General features: G+C 34.5%; 1 protein-coding gene and 1 long non-coding RNA gene across 3 annotated transcripts in view; both read right to left on the minus strand.

Annotated features, from left to right (window-relative positions):
* Positions 1–310: 310 nt before the first annotated feature.
* On the minus strand, positions 311–4,705 carry LOC126688535 (uncharacterized). Its single transcript, XR_007644280.1, has 3 exons — positions 2,864–4,705; positions 1,039–1,150; positions 311–800 (listed from the first exon to the last, which is right to left on the minus strand). It is a non-coding gene; the product is annotated as an uncharacterized LOC126688535 (long non-coding RNA).
* Positions 4,706–8,742: 4,037 nt separating this feature from the next.
* Positions 8,743–17,837, minus strand: part of LOC126688536 (DNA mismatch repair protein MSH1, mitochondrial) — a 29,882-nt gene continuing 20,787 nt past the window's right edge. For both annotated transcript variants that reach the window (XM_050383257.1, XM_050383258.1), the window contains 7 exons: positions 16,971–17,177; positions 15,765–16,021; positions 15,509–15,652; positions 14,780–14,837; positions 13,373–13,672; positions 9,664–10,392; positions 8,743–9,294 (listed from right to left, as the gene is read on the minus strand). In XM_050383257.1, the coding sequence (XP_050239214.1) occupies positions 9,067–9,294; positions 9,664–10,392; positions 13,373–13,672; positions 14,780–14,837; positions 15,509–15,652; positions 15,765–16,021; positions 16,971–17,177 (1,923 nt within the window). In that variant the 3' untranslated portion in view covers positions 8,743–9,066. The remainder of the gene's footprint in view (positions 9,295–9,663; positions 10,393–13,372; positions 13,673–14,779; positions 14,838–15,508; positions 15,653–15,764; positions 16,022–16,970; positions 17,178–17,837) is intronic.

The raw sequence follows: 17,837 nt of genomic DNA on the forward strand, positions 1-17,837 counted from the left end.
GGGAATATTTAGTAAATAATTGTGATTAAATTACAACATATTGGGAAATTTTTTTTTGTTAGTGTAAATATTGTGATTAAATTATTTGCTAAGCTTTTTTTAAGAAAATTAATATTGTGATTATTGGGAATATTTAGTACCAAATATTGTGATTATTATGTGAAAATTTGAGTACTCTAGATATGCAATTTTTTCCTTTTATTAGTTTTTTTTTTTTTTAAGAGAATGTATAAGACTTTTTTGGCTAAAGGTTCTGAGCTCAAAATCTTATAAATCCAATTTTTTTTTTTCTTTTAAGGAAGTTGCAACAGTAAAATTGTAACATGAATCTGTCTATGTGATAGACACATGGTCATGACCATGAATGAATGAATGTGTAAGGATGGTGCAACACGAGCACGCATGGTTTGTGAAAAAGTTACAAATATTTGGTGTTGTTACCGTTTGTAACATCCAAGTTAGGAAAAAAGGAGCAGACTTTAAAAATAAAAAGAGAGAAAAAGCTGTCCATTTCCATAGCCCTTTAGGCTTTTAGGGGATTAGAAGAAGGCAAAAAGAACCTCCACATCTTGTAATGTGATCGTTGTCTCACCATGTGGCAGGTGGAAGGTGTGGGTTTCAGGCTGCCATCACTCAACAAAAGCCGTTATCAAGTTATGATCAATCTCTCTACATGGGGTCCTATACAGCCCCTCTAATCCAACTCTCTTGACAATGTCGAGGACGCGATCATCCACCACTATCGGGCGTCGTTTTTGCAACTCGTCACTACGACCATGGCATTTCAGTGCCCCCGGATCCTGCACATGATAGAACCATGGTGATGAGATGCAATATGCCATAAGGGTGTAACCTTTATATAAGGGTGTGCAACAGTCTGCCAATCTAACTTAACCTAACTAATGGGCATGACTATGCATTCAAAGCTAGTAATACCATTAACAAACTTAGAATTTTAGAAATGGAAAGAAAAAAAAAATCAACATAATGTAAAAGGATAAGAAGAGAATATTCAACAGGTGATCGGTTTAATTTTACCTTGCCTTCCTAAACAGCACACGATTGATGATCTTTTAGAAACCTTAACACTGAATCCTTAATGGGACCAGGATCGAACTCATCAAGGATCTGAGCAGGAACAGCAGCCATACTGCACGAAGTTTAGGAAGTCAAGAGTAATATAAGCACATGTTGAAGATAAATTGATAATGATCTCAATATATAGCCTAATTTCTTCAACAACAAATTACTATTAATTCTAGTTCAACAACAACAATCACAAATCATTAAAATCATAATAGTTAAAACTATGATACTTTTCTCCCATCACATATTCAATGGAAGATGGACTGAGAAGTTTCAGTTTTGGTTTCAGATCACCAAAATTACTATAAATTACTACACACAGACACACTTCAATCCAGAAAACACTTATGCATCCCAGTTGTTAATAGACCCAGTGGCAAATGTCTTGAAGTGGTTGCTTAAATCAAGAAATGAAAATTGGAGATAGAGTCTCAAGAGATTATCACAGTGCATGTAACAGCCCCAAATTTCCAATAATTGTGTAGTTATTTTTCTTTTTTTTGATAAGTAATAATTGTGCAGTTCTAAAATTCTAATACCAACCTAGCATGGAGTTCAAGAAACCAAAAGAACAACTACCACTGCAAAATCACTAAACAAGCTTTATAATGAATTCTGAAGAAAAAAAATGATTAAATAAATATATAATATGACATAAATAGTTTTTGAAATTTGCAATTACAAAATGTAAAAGAACAAACTAAATTTCATATGAAATGCATTAGAAATTTTGTAGAATCCTAATAATCATGTCTAAAAGTTCTTTCTCAAGCATAAAATTCTATATTACTATTATCATTTGAACAGTTCTGAATGGAGACCTAAGAGCAGAGCAAAAGCAGCACTGAGGTGAGAGCCCATGCATGTATGGCCCTTACATAAATACACTAAGGTGATGAAATTTTGAATTTTTTGTCACTTATCAAAAAATTACAAAAGCAGGTATGGCCCTTACATAAATGCAATTCCACAAAATTGAATTAATCGATAATTACACCTTAAAAAATGATGAACACATCAACTTTCTCTATGATCCCAATCTGTATTAAGTTAATACCTCGTGGATGCTATTAACATTTTGGACAGACTATGGTGATAATTATATGCAAGCTTGTTCCTGACATGAAGATGTCTTTAAAATCTTATTAAATTGCATTTTGGTACTAGAATATACTTCATATTTTCGCACTTCTTTTATAAAAAGAAATAAACAATGGTTTTCTGGATCTGAAAGTAGTAGCATATCTTAACATTTTCTATTAATTATGGTAAACTCTTTCTAACTTCTACATTCCCCTTTTATGACTTTGAATCTTTTATCATCAGAACACCCTTCATTTCAATTCCCCAGATTTCCTATTTCAATAATTCAGTCCAAATACCAGCCCCATATGCAGTATTTGCATTCAAATTCGAAAATGCTACAGTTTTACATGCTCAGATCACACTTTTTTTCCTTAACAAGTTACACGCTGAGATAAACATAAAATTAGCTTTCTACATGCAAACACCATCATAGTCTTCACAATAAATTTTGCTTTATAGGCCAGCTAGCAAGAGCACATTTTATTAAAAAAGCTCTACAAAATCAAAATCCATTGAGCACATTTTATTAAAGGCCAGCTAGATGACCATAATCAAAATCCTACATTTTCCTTGAATTGAACAAATCATTTGCCTCATAGCAGATATGGCAGCAAACTCTGCACCCCCCAAATATCAAGTACAATGCATGCCTCCATTACCAATAAACCCAGAAAAAAGAAAGAGTCCTTACTTTTTGTGAGGGTAGTCGGAGCCAACCACTGAGGGAGACAGACTGAGCGAGGTGGAGACAGAGCGAAGGGAGCTGGCAGCGACGGCGACAGAGGAGAGGCAGCAACGGCGACGGAGCGAGAGGTGAGAGGGAATGAGAGTGTGAGAGTGAGAGAGAGACTTCTTGTGAGAGAGAGACGAGAGAGAGACTGAGTGAGAGGGAATGAGAGTGAGAACTATGTGTTTTGAAAGTTTTTTTGTGTGCTGAACTGTTTTTGTGTTTTTAAGTTTTTTTGTGTGCTTGAACTATTTTTTTGAGTGCTGCGATGATTGACAGGTGCCCAAAAGGAAACCGAGTACAATGGACTCGGTTTCCTTTAAATCAAAATCGAGTCCAATGAACTCGATTTCTGCTCTTGTAAAACGAGTTCATTGAACTCGATTTATATGTATAAAAATCGAGTTCATTGAACTCGGTTTCTTGGCCTAGAAATCAAGTCCAATGAACTCGGTTTCTATCCTTACAAAACGAGTCCAATGAACTCAATTTCTTGCCTACGTGGACAGTCTGGCTGCTGGCAAAACAGGAAACTTAAGTACAATATACTCGATTTTATAACCCAAAAATCGACTCCTCTGAACTCGAATTGTTAGAAACCAAATTAGCTTAAAACGTTTCCTAACTAATTATATTATTTGGATTTTATAGTTATTTTCTAAAAAAAATCCTCTGTACTCTTCAACGTTATAAATGGGCAAAATGCAACGCACCGTTTTTGCATTCTCCCACAGTCCTACTCCTATGTCATTTACTATTATGTGACACCACCGTGCGCTCCTCCGGTATTATTATTTTTTGGGTAAATTCCATAAACCTACCTTTAGGTTTGGACTAATACCAATAAAGTCCACACCATTTAAAAAGTGACCATTTTAGTCCTTTTACCCAAATGGTTTGTAACACTATTACTTTTTTTTTTTTTTTTCATTTTTCTTTGTTCTTTCCTCTCTCCAGAATCGCCTTTCTCTCTCTCTCTCTCTCTCTCTCTCTCTGAGTACATATTATCACTCACAACTCACAATTTCAAAAAATCAAAAAATTGAAAGATAAAGAAGAAAAAGACCTCGGAATCGACGAGATTGCCAGAAAGGCCAAGGCTGCCAGGCCCACAGAGGCGGTCAATGATGGCGTTCATCTCGGCCTCCAAGGCGCTCCTCGTCCATCAAAGCCATCGTCTCTGATTTCACGTTCGTCGCCACCATTGTTACGGGTTTGTGTTTTGGTCACTGACACGGTGGTTTATCAACGCCTAAGTTTTGAGCGGTGCGTTTGAGTTTTAGTGAGTAGTGAGTGAGAGGAGTTTCAAAAACCCGCTTAGACCGGTAACGTTTCACTTTCCTCTGCTTAGATCCGGCGACATTTCAATCTCCTCTACTCAAATCCGGCGCCGTGGTGGTGGGTTTGCAATTTCTCTTCTCTCTTCCTCTTTGCGGTGGCGCTGTGGTGGTGGGTTTTGTAGTGGGTCGGTTTTGGTTTGGATTGGTGATAGAGAATTTGGTTTTTTGTGGGTGTGTTGGATTTTTGTGGGTTTTGGTTTGTGTTTCTGATCTGGGTTTGTTGTGGGGTGGTCGGTATTGCTAATGAGTTTGTGAATTTTGTTGGTGGTCGGTGGCTCTGGGTTTGTGGGTTTTGTTGATGTTGTTGCTTTGCTGGTGGTTGATGGTTTTGTGGGTTTTGCTGGTGGTCGGTGGTTGGTGATCGCTGACTTTGTGGGTTCTGTACTCAGAGATAGAGATAGAGAGAGAGAGAGAGAGAGAGAGAGAGAGAGGCGATTCTGCAAAGAGGAAAGAACAAAGAACCAAAATAATAATAATAATGGTGTTACATGCCGTTTGGGAAAAAGGACCAAAATGGTCGCTTTTTAAATGATGTGGATTTTATTGGTATTAATCCAAACTTCAGGGTAGGGACGAAATGAGTAATTAACCATAATTTCCCAACCATTTAGTTAGTAGTTCTGGTTCCTAAACTATATTATTTACTAGCATCTCGAGTCTAACAAACTCGATTTTAGCCTATAAATCGAGCATCAAAGACTCGATTTCTATGCTCTAATTAATTCCGATGTGGCATATTTTTTCACGTGGCGACTACATGAAAATCTAGTCTTTAAGACTCGATTTATAACCTTTATAAATAAGAACAAATCAGATAGGAACCACTAGAACATCAGAGAAGAATCCAGAGGGAAAAAAAAAAAAAGAGAGAGAGAAGATTAAGATCGGAGTGGGTGGCTTCAGATCGGCTTCAGACCACCGTGCGCGACCCAAGCCGCGCAAGACCCAGGCCGTGCGAGCCCCAGGCTACGCGCAACCCAGCTCTTTCTCTCCCTCTGAGCTCTTTCTCTCCCTCTGATCTGAGTCTTTAGGATTGGGATTGATGTGTTTGAGATTTCTTAAATTTTTTTTTGGGTATTTCGGCTTGTACATGAGACTTAAATTTTTTAAAATTTTTTTGGGTTAGAAATTGAGTCTTAGAGACTTGATTTCCAGGTAGATGCCACGTGGAAAAAATACCACATCAAATGTGATCAATCCATGAAAATCGAGTCCCAAAAACTATAGTTTTCCCAACCATCTAGCTAGTAAAAAATATAGTTTTGAAACCTTAACTATTAACTAGATGGTTGGGAAAACTAAATTAGTTACCCAGATTCCCTTCAGGGTAGGTTTGTAGAATTTACCCTTATTTTTTTTATGTTAGAAAAATATTTTTAATGGAAATTAAATTGAATAAATTTAAAACTTAAAAAATTCTATTGAAGGAAAGTAAAATTAAAAAACTGGAATGAATTTCAACCAAATTTGAAGGGCGCAATTTGCATTTTAACTATTTTTTTATTTTTTTTATACATATATATTCTCATTTGAACCTATTATCCACTGTTTTAAAAACCAAACTGGACGGTCCGATCGGTTCAACCGGGAACCATGTGCCAATTTGGTCCGATTAAAAGCCCCAAAACCGGTCAATAACCGAAAAACCAGGGTTAAACCAGAAATTAAAAAAAAAAAAAAAAAAAAAAAACGGTTCTATTCCTGGTTCGGTTTTTAAAACCATGCTATTATCTACTATTAAAAAAACTTGCTAACTCAATAATTGTGACTTGTGAAATATTTTGAAAAAATTATTGTAACTCAAACTTATTATTGTTGTATATTGTATTTCTTTCTTTTATCATGTTTTTCTAGTTTTAGTTAATAATTTAGAGGTCTATCACTTTTGCCCAAAAAAAAAGAAAAAAAAAAATTAGAGGTTTATAACAAAATTTTGGACCATTTTAGGTACGACTATAGAAATAAAATATTTTGATATCAATGTACTGTTTTAAGAAGTCATCAATAGGCCAAATTGAGCCAGTCCGACTAAGTTTTATATGGCTAATGGGCACAATGAGTTGGGCATAGTGGGCTATTAACTAGTTAATGAGCTGAGTCGGGCTATGTCGAAAGAGAAAACTCCAGCCCATAACCTTGTTCATAAGCAATGCTCATTTTGTCTTTAGCGAATTAGGCCTAATGGGCTACCCATGGGCTTGTGTTTGTATTTTATTTTATTATTTTTTATAACAATTTTTTTTATAAGGGAATAATCTATATTTTTTTAAAAGGAAGAGTCAAAGAATTTAATACTTAAATAAATTTTTTTTAATGATCAAATCTATTTAATTTTTTGTTTTGTTGATAAAAACTTATTTAATTTTTTTTATTAAGGCTTTAAATGGTTTTTTTTTTTTAATCTTTAATAATAAAAAAATGTCAAATGGTTAATTCAAAGTTGTTAGACTACTAGAAAATATATATTTAGTAAACTATGTTTAACACAATCACTTTAAGAATCATAGTAATTGAGGGAGTTCTCTTAAGAAATTTCTCTATAATGTCTTAAGATCAATTCTTCATACTCCTTGTATATATTTTTGTTATTAATTATGAGTTATTGGGTTAGGCAACAAGTTAGGCCAACGGGCACCCATGGGCATAAACACTAGCCCACGGCTTGACCCCTAGGCTAGTAGGCTACTCATGGGCCTCAATAACAATAGATCGAGCTGCCCATTAGCCTGGTGAGCCGTGTACAATGAGCTATTTGGTAACCCTTTATACCACTATCTTAATTTTTTAATTATGTCATCTCATTAGTCAGCATAAATTCATAAAAAGTTATATAATACTTAAAAGGAGATGCAAAAATTCATTAAAACTAATACATAAAAGAAAAAAGGTATATTTTAACAAACAAAATCACATAGGTTGGTTGTATTAGTATTCTAATGGTATCAAGCCTATTTCATAACTTTAATTTATAGATGTTAGTCACAAAGTTAAGTGAATTTCAGAACCACACTGTTAGAAGTAGGGGTAGTAATTTTTACCCAAATTCATCAACCCATTACCCGTCTAAAATCTAAAACCTAAAAAGCGTTTTAAAAACTAAAACCAAAACCAATTCAACTCCGGTTGTACTATCTCTTGCTTCTAAACTCTATAGAGAAAAATTTTATCTTTGATTTTCTTCTCATTTTCTCAGCTACCAAACAAGTCCTAAGCCTCTAACCTTCTCTCTCTCTTTCTCTCTCGCACACTTTTCCTTCTTAGATTCTCAAAGATCTTATGACAGCGCTGGAGATGAACTCATTGGAGCTCATGGATGAGAAACAGAACCTCCCGAGAGCATTAGAGATGAACTTGAATCGACTTGATTTTCCTTGACTTGCCAAATCGACTTTCTAGTTCTCAATCTCCTTTTTAATGGAGACAATACCAATTCTACTCACTTTCTCTCTTATTCTTGTACTTGTTTCTTTTGCTTTACTTTTGAAATTTGCTATTTGAAGTGAGGTGTGTGTCAACTTTGTCTGGTGGCAGAGAAAATGTAAGGGAAAGTGAAATATATGAACTTTCAAGCATGATTTAGTGAACTTTGTGAAATTCGGTGAATCATTTGCAGAAAATTTGTGAATTTCAGGGTATTAGAACAAAAATTTGTATTGCAATTATTGTTATTATGATTGTTTTATTGTGCAATTTGAAGTGTGTGAAAACTCTTGTTTAGTTGCTAGGAAAATGTAGGAAGGTTTAAAAGAATGAATCCTGATTGTTTTCATAGTAATTTCATTAGTTTTTTTTTTTTTGAAAGGGTAATTTTATAAGTTTTAAGTGTTTGTAAAATCTAACAATTGGTTAAATGAGCGTGTTTAGTAATTAGATGGGTTAAGTGGGTAATAGGTATTTAAATTTTTTTTAATTGGGTAATAAATGGGTAAATGAGTAATTATATACCCAACCCAAAACCTTCCCAACCCACCCAATTGCCACCATAGTCAGAGGCAACAACCCAAGAATGATGAGTTAACCCCACCCAATTGCCACCGTAGTCAGAGGCAACAACCCAAGAATGATGAGTTAGAGGCAACAACCCAAGAATGATGAGTTAATCCCACCCAATTGCCACCGTAGTCAGAGACAACAACCCAAGAATGATGAGTTAATTTTTTGACTACATTTTGCGAATCATTAAACCCATGAATAAGTTTGCTGCAAAACATTGCTTAATCAGCCCAAAGAACATGATAATTTCTCATTATTTTCCCATCATTGAAACCTCGTGTGAGATTCATTGTCCATTTACTAACAATAATAGGAGTTTGGTAGGACTGTGCACGTCGCCAGCAGATGGTCACCGGCTACGACGAGCCTAGTCATTGTTATACTACCTCAATATGCTCTCCTTCCAAGCCATATTAGACTTAGCACTCAACCAAGTTCAAAACTTGGTAAAATTGGTCAAATACAGTCGAAACTCGAAAAAGAAGTGAACAAAGGAAAGAATGGACAAAATGAAATAAACAAAAGCTTTATGTACATGTAGGCATTACTTACAGCGAGATTACATGTCAAGTTACAAAATCTCACCCAACTAACTGGGGGTGAAGCATGAAGACATTACGCTTCAAGTGGAGCAACAGAGACAAAATTGTTGCTGCCACTTCAGATCAATTTCACACCCTCTTGCTTGTCGCTTTAGGGATATCCGATAAAATTGGAAAGACAAATCCACTTGTTTTTTTTTACCTTTAATTACATACAATAACAAATCAAGGTCGACTACCTCTTTCTTGACTGACTAGCTAAGGGTTGCACATGGGATCATGGGCTGTAGCATCATGAACAAACGGGCACACTTTCTATGGAGACGGATGTGCCAAAATTTCTGTGCTTACCATCGGCCACATTGGCTAGTCGGAACCCTTGATTAGGAAGCTGGTTGATGAGAAGAGTTTCCAGTTGACAAGCCAGGCTCTTTCCAGGGACTACAAAATAAAGAAAAGACACATTCTGCAGCCCTTCCTTTGAACGATGGGCACTGACTCGGCCCTCAAGATCATCCGTCTAGAGCAAAAGTTTTTGAAAAAGTTAATTTAGCATTATAGCTGATAGTTTAATATGTACAGGAAAAAAAAAGGCATATCAGATTATAAAATGACATCAATAAATTGACTGCGCCAGAGAGTGAAGACAAATACATTGCACCATATTTTGAGCTAAGAATGCTTGGGTTATCTTGCTGAAATAGCAGAAATACCAATAAAATTTTCTTTATGGCACTTTTCAGCCAGTAACCAAAACAAACCCTCATCATGATGTCATGGCATGATGTATTTAATCATTCTAGAAAAAAACTTTCAGGACAACTTTCTGAGTATGAACTCATAATTAACAGGAACAAAAAAGGAGAAAAGAATGTCAAAAGAGAAGTACCTCTCCAACGTATAGTTTCTTGTCAGGTCTAAGCATCACATAGACACTTGAAGCACCTATTGTTGATGGAGGTGGCCGTTCCCTAGCACCAATTAGGACACAGTGTACCTCAGCAAGTTCTGACATGTTTTTCTTCTTGTAGAGCTCAATCAGCTTCTTCTGACATATTACTGTGACAGCACTCTCAACTTCCTTCTGTAGAAATTCTGTTTGGTTTGTTGACCCTGTCCAATTATGGGCAACTTCTCTAATTCTTCTCGACTGAAAGTGAGATTCATCAGAACCATTAATACTCATATTAGAACAAACATCCACTAGTTCTGAGTCATTTTTTGCTGGAACAACTTCTTTTGCATAAGCTGATAGATACAGGCTTTCAGCTCTTTGGATTATTGATTCAGAAATCCCCTCCTTTTTAGCTGTTTCAAATGCTAGGCTTTCTCTACATATCCCGTCTATCAACTTCAGTGTTGGTTTTGTTTTGCCATCAACAGATACTGTTCCCATTGCTTTGTAAACGGTGTTCTTGGTATTGAGTGGCAACGTAAATATTCCATGCAAATGAGTGGATACAACACCCAAACAACCAATTTTATCAAGAGTTTCAATAATGCTACCAGCAATACAAGTCCCTTTTGCTGTTTCTGTTCCTCGGCAAATTTCATCTATAAGCACAAGGCTTCTTTTAGTGGTCGCAGAAATAATGGACCGAATTTCTGACATTTCTACCTGGAGATGTTAAAAGCAAGGTAAATAAATTGAGGGGTGCTTATGATGAAATGAGTATATGACTGAATGACACAAGGTTTAAAAATCAGCACATATATATATATATATTATATAAACGCAGGAAATATAGCCATAGTGGTCTACCAAGTGGCACATTCCTTGAGAATGAATGAGAATTCTCATCATTTAGGCTTCAACCTCATCAAAATCAAAACTTTGCATTTATGTCAATGTATTAATTAATTTCCATGTAGCATTGATTTTTCATCTATTAAATATTTATAGATGGTGAACTAATTATTTATACAAATGGAATTTATATGTTTCTTTTTATTATATATGTATTATTAAAAAAAACACAATTAATTTGGAATGTAACATTATTTGTCATGTTGCCCTAGCAACAAAAACATCAAAAGGCAAAAGCAAAATGAATAACGCCTGAAATCAAAGATATGAAAGATAATTGTATGCTTGAATTAGTTGAAATAATTAAATATTTGTGAATTTATCTAGGATGCACGGACACGTGTATGGGTATGATACGGCAACACAAGCAATTTTTGAAAAATTATAACATGACACGGCATATAAGACACCATTACGACATAAGTTCAACACCCCAAATGAAGTGTTCATGGGAATTTATTGAAGATATATGTTCATATTTTTAATTATGTTAATCTTAAAAATTTACACTTCCTAAATCTTTTTAGTGACGTGTAATATATGTATGAACCAAAACTGTAGTATTCTATATTCTATATTTTGGCTATGTAATTAAATAGAATATTAATACAGTAAATGCATTTATTTTCATGTATTAATTATTTATAAGTGATGCACTAATTATTTACATAAAATGATTTTTTATGATTATTTTTATCAGATTTTGATAAGAAACAATTTTGGAATATGACATTCTAGCTCAAATTCAGTTCTCTTGGCAACAATTGAAACAATGTACAAGAAAAGATAAAAGCAAATTTAATTATACACCAATCAAGGATATAAAAGATAATTTTACTATTGCATTAGTGGAAATAATCAAATATATGTCAATTCACTCAAGCAACTGGTTCATATTCTTCATTTTTCCATGTTATAAAGTTGAAGTTAATTACCCAAATTATATTATAACACATAATGAGAATTAAGAAATTAAGAATTTATATTGCCCATTGGTTCATATTCCATGTTATCAAAAAATTAAGAATTTATGTTGTGTTTCTTTGATAAATCCAAAAGATTAAGATCAAAGGAATAATTTTTTAAATAATAAATTTCTGTTTACCAGTAAATAGGCTAGAAAGACAACATGAGGTAGGAGGGCAAAAGATTTTTTAGGTTCTAGTACGTCAAAGGGAAAGATATAGATGAAAGAATAAAATTTGAACTCAAACAAGGCTAACCTCTTCATTTGACTAGTAAAACTTCATTGAAATAACTCATAAAAAAAAATAAAAAAAAATCATTGAAATAAAAAGTAAGGAAATACAGAGGAAAAAAAACACGGGCAGTGTGCTAAAGGCAACAAAGAATAAACTAAACAAAGAAAGTACAACAATGAAGCATATCAGGCAAAGAGTTGAAAGTAAAAACACCCTAAGTATTTGCCCATTCAAACAAAGTCTGAAGGAAGAGAAGTTTCAACTCATGAATTGATCTTTCATTCCCTTCAAAGGTGAGTGTATTCCTTTCCCTCTAAATGACCCACATAAGACAATGAGGAAGCATTCTCCAAAGCACCTTAGTTCTGATTCTATTAAGCTTGCCTGGCCAACATGCTATGAGTTCCACAACACTACGTGGCATGACCCAATGAACCCCAAAAAGTTAACAAATCATATTCCACAACTCTTGGGCTACTGGGTAGTGCAAGAGTAAGTGATCGATGGTTTCCCCGTTCCTCTTGCACATGCAACAAAAATCCACCACCACCACTTTTTGACTCCTTAAATTGTCAAATGACTAACCTCTTAATTTTAGGGATTGCAGAAGTCAACTGATTGGGAAATTTTTTTGACAGAAGATAATCTTGTCAAGCATAATAGTGTTATTTATTTGAAGTACAGCAGGTGATGCCTAAGTTCATGGGCTGTTTGAGAAGTTTAGTCAAGCTAATTGTATTAAGATTTGAAAGGCATTTTCATCTTGCCTTAAGTGGACTATTTGGAAGGAATGCAATAGTTTCATCACATCACAATATGTGGACATCTTAGTGATTTTGCTTGATGCTTAAACTGAATACATCATGAAACTCTTCAATGTTGGTTTTAAGGACAACTATAGTACCTTTTGGTTTTTGGCACATCAATAACATTTTTCTGAAATTTTGATATTGTATCTTACCCCTCCTTCCATAACAAGTTCACAATTTGATGCTTCAGCAGATATTGGATGATTCTAAATTTAGGGTCTTTCCTGCTTGAAATGGGAAAGCTTTTATGGATTAGAGGTAGGCATAAGACTATAAGACCTAAGGGGAAACTAGAGATATAAGTTAGCAATATTTCAAAAGCACAAAATGGGCTAGTGACTTTGTTTTTTTGATGAATTATATGTTCAAATGCCTGATAGAAGTTTACAAATTATAATGTACCTTAATTTTTGAATGCCTTACACTATTTATGGCCAAAACACAATTAAGGTGATTAATTACCTCGTCAAAGTGTTGTCCAAATTACATGGGGTAAGCTACAAGATTTATGGTTCAACATGCTGCTCTGCATTCATCACAGAGCAAGATGAGTGTGGATCTTCTCTATTATCTTCTCTGTTCCCTACCTGTTACCAATTTGCTATATGATGGGGCAAAAAGGATAACATTGCTATCCAATTGACAAAATAATGAGTATAGAGAGGTAAATCTAACAAGAAAGCCATTCAAGATACCAAAGAATGACTCCATTGCTAAAACACCATATATCTGATGCCTGAAAAGTATGAACACATAAATGTAGACAATTTAATGTCATACCTGAAATGAGCTTTTTCCATCTGCAGGACTATCATAAGATTTCATGTGAAGCATGATTGAATCATATTGAGGAATCAAGGCTGACTCTGCAGGCACCATAAATCCACATATTCCAAGTAATGCAGCAGCACAAATTGACCGAAGCAAACTTGATTTACCACCCCCATTTGGTCCTGTCAAAAGAAACAATGATTGCATAGCAACTGTATTATGTACAGCACTGCCTTCTGCTACATCAAACCAATATGGTGATAGACCAATTATCTCCATCCCATATGCTTCATCTAATGGCTTCACATCCTGTAATCAATACAATAACGTCATACCACTATGTAAAAAACATAATGATGATGGTTTCTGTCATTAAATGACATTAGCATTTCTAGTACACAAGAGTCAGCAGTAACCCTGATAATTAAACCTTATTATGTCAAAACATGTATACCTACAAAGCACAGGCAATTCAATATACAGCATATATTATTTACGTTTGGGTTTTTTTCTTTTTCTTTTTTTATAAGTAATAAACAAACTTTAGTATATTGAAGGAAAACCTTAACTATACTACATGTATACAAAAGGTTCACCTAAAAATGCAACCAAAATTCAACTGATCTATGAAATCAGAAAGAGAAGAAAAATGGATGCAGCCAAAAGCAAGCATCCACTTATACAATTGTCTTAAAAAACAAAAACTTAAGCTGCATCTTGGGAAATTCAACACCACTACACATCCTATTATTTCCCCCCATTCAAATAGTTCACATAAGACATAGAAGAGTAGTTCCAAATCAATCTCTGCTATGTCTTTGAAACAACCCTTCCCAACAAAATAAGACATCAATGACCTTCAAAGATGTCACCCAATGAACTCCAAATAAAGAGAAAGCAAACGCACACAATGAAGTAAGAGATGTTGATGGGATCTAGTGCACTAGTGTTAGAAAACTGTAAGATATCATCCAGTGCAACATATACACAGTCACAATACTGGAGTTCTGCCAACAACTTATCATATTCATCAAAAACCTAAAAAATGATGCTTCTATATCAGTTAATAGGACAAGGTACTATCTACGTTAAATTAAAACACGCCACATACACATGGGATCTATTATTCACACCTACAATATCAACAAGGACAAGACAACAGTTTCACAACTCTAGCATGCATTGATTATAGTTAAAAGATTTAAAAAAAAAAACACACACACACACATAAATAAGTCGCATCCTGTTCACAAACATCTTCATTGGGATAAACAAGAACATTACTAATAATCATTCCTATAAAGGTGAAAGTACATATAGTAATATTAGCGAATAAAATATGGCGAGTATGATTAGTATTGCCAGATGGAATGATGTAATATTTGCTCAATCATATGTTGATTTCTTGAATACAACCTTGGACCTACGTGACTTGGCAAGAGTGGGAAAAACCCATTTCCTTCTTCTCCCTTCACTGCAAAATATCAATCAACCATAATTTAAATACAGTCAGCCAGATTAATAGGAGACTAGTGGTGATGAAACAACATAGTATATCAACAACTAAAATTTTGCAACACTATACAGCACGATGAAATTGACAAAAGGTTGAGTTGGAGCTCTGATGTAGCTTTGGATAAGCCAACCAACTCCACAAAACCTTTAGTTAAGGTGTAGACTGTATGCCACAAAAAAAAAAAACAGTGCTTTTCTATAGTTGAATCATTTCCATGAAAGAATTAACAATTTATACAACTTAGTTAAAACCTAAGAATATAAATATGAACTGATATGCATATTATTGTCTTCTTAATGTCTGCAGTTCGAAGACTGAGTAGTGAACCACAATTCAGATGATTCTCATATGGATACAGAAAAACTAAATTGATTTCAAGCCAACTCTGTCCTAACCAACTTTTACACCTAGGTATTAGGCAAAAGATATATGTCAACATCCTAATTCTTCTAACTTATCCTTTTTTTTTTCCGCCTGAGATAATTCTTCTAAGTTATCAGTAAACAAAGTCTACAGTTAAAGAAAGCAGAAGTTTTCTTGTCAGATATGCAACTAATGGGCCAGATGATTTATTGTTATAGATATGTAAGGAATGTCACAAAAGCTTAATGATGATATGTGATCCCAACCTCACATGAGCAAATAACGCCTTTGCAATAACGAGCAACATAGAAGCAAAGACAAGGACATTGATTTTAGATTGCATTTCAAAAGAAAGTCCCCTCAATAATTCCAAGACCTTTACTTTTGCCTTGGCACCAGCCTCATGATACCTGATGCAAAAAAGAAAACAAACACTTTATCATTATCAAAAGATAATTATCATGAGGGAAGTATTTTAATTAGACGAACCATTATAAAATTTCCTTGGCTTAATTTGGATACCTCATTAAAGCATCCTCCACCTTCATTGTGGTAAACCATTCCTCTCCAACCTTTCTACCTCTTGAATCAGCAGCAGGTTTCAGTTGTTTAATTTGTTCCTCCCCAGGAGTCCCAGCCCATACAGATGGTGCAAACCGTTTGCCCTTGAACCAAACAGCTTCATGCTCTCGGGCATATAAAATTTCTCCCTTTGGACCTCCAAATGGAGCTGTGGTAGCCTTTATTCTAGAAATTATTGGGAGGAAATCTTCAGTAACCTGCAAGTAATTGCCCATAAATAAAACCATAGAAATATAAAATATACGCAATTATAAATTTATAAGCATAACTAATTAAAAATTTTGAACAAAAGGACTCAACAAGAATATAATAACGCAACTTGCAAATTTGCAAATGTAGTGAATAAAATGAGAATGTGATAATATTCATTTGACTTCAAACACATGGGTGGTACATGCAACAACATGCATAGCATAGCAATTGCTGAATTTGATTAAGAAGTAGTTATGCAGATAACCATACTTGTCATAGCTTTGTAAGGAGATGTGCAATCTAGTGATAAGATCTACAAATTTGGCAAGGATTTGTAAGTAGATGTGCAATTTACATAGCAGTTGTAAAATGTGAGGATCTGTTGAGAATGGAGAATATTTGGAAGTAGTATCCATACTTGCAATAAGTAAGCTACTGATACTTCTTCCATACTCCTCAATATGTATATGACATTCCATAGACCTTGAAGCTTTTTCCCCTTTATTTATTTTAATAAGACCTTTTTTCCCCTTTTATTAAAAACTTGGACAAACATTGGATGAGGAATATATATTTAATAAAATTCTTTCCAAAGGTATAAAATCATATTATAGACGTAAAGATAAATGTCAGAAGAGTTTATGACATGGATTTGACCCTTTTAATGTTAGTGTTATCACATTGAAGGATGAACAGATTGAAATTGCATGCAAATTACTAAACAATAGCTTGCAATTGCAACTCTGACAATACATACAAGCACGCATTCATCATATTGCGACATTCATATGAAATGGTACTTCTAATTTTTATCCATATCCATGCTTAACAAATAAGGATAAATTGTACACAACTGAAGGCAAATGAGAAATTATGATCTGCTTGGAAACACTGAATATCACAGTAAAGCATAAAGATATCCAGTCATGGCAAGTTTGAGTTCTCGAGACCTACTGCTGAAGATAAGGCCTCAGCTGCACTTTGCAGTTGTGCAAGTTCTTCCTCTATATGGATCCTCTTCACACGACCTTTCCAAGAAGACTCCATATCCTCAAAAAAGTCACTCGGAATAACAGAAGAGGAACTAATCTTTTGATCACTTTCCCCATCTAGAGAGATCGTTTCACCAATTCTACCTGAAGCCCATTCACATTCAGTAACCTGGAAGAAAACAAGAACAATAGAAATTATACACCATAAATATTGAGCTGGGCAGACAAACAAGAAATTATATATTGACAGCATCAACTTCAATTTATGCTTAATTCAAACCCCCACAAACCATAGTCTGACAATCCATGAAAGCATCAAGTACAACTGTTTATGAAGCTAGCACAAGTAAATTGGACCTAAGACAATGTTATGACTAACCAGATTAACGATGATGATTAATAAACACAACATTTGAGTTCTCTGAAAATTATTTTGGAAGATAAATTAAAATGATGGTGGATATAGGGAGGTTTGACATTTTTTAAGTAGGCATGCCAATTGGGATGAGCTGAGTCTTGCATAACCTCAGCCCAAAAGAAAATTTTCTTGTCCAGGTTCATCAAGGCTTGAGATGAGTTATTATACAGCCTGATTTAATCACATAACTCGGGGGTGCAATTTGGGTTGAGTCTGGCTGACCTGCAATTGTCATTAGTAAAGGAATCAGCGGGTAATAATGCACAAAACACCCTGACTATGACTCGAACCATCTTTAATCCCCCAGTTTGACACCTTCAATTACATGCTCAGCCACTTGCAAAAAGAATAACAATAATCTAGACAAAAAGAACAACTTGGGTCATAAAAAAGCAATTTGAATAATGAAGT

Source organism: Quercus robur, chromosome 6 (genome assembly GCF_932294415.1).
Source record: "Quercus robur chromosome 6, dhQueRobu3.1, whole genome shotgun sequence".
NCBI classification, from domain to species: Eukaryota; Viridiplantae; Streptophyta; class Magnoliopsida; order Fagales; family Fagaceae; genus Quercus; species Quercus robur.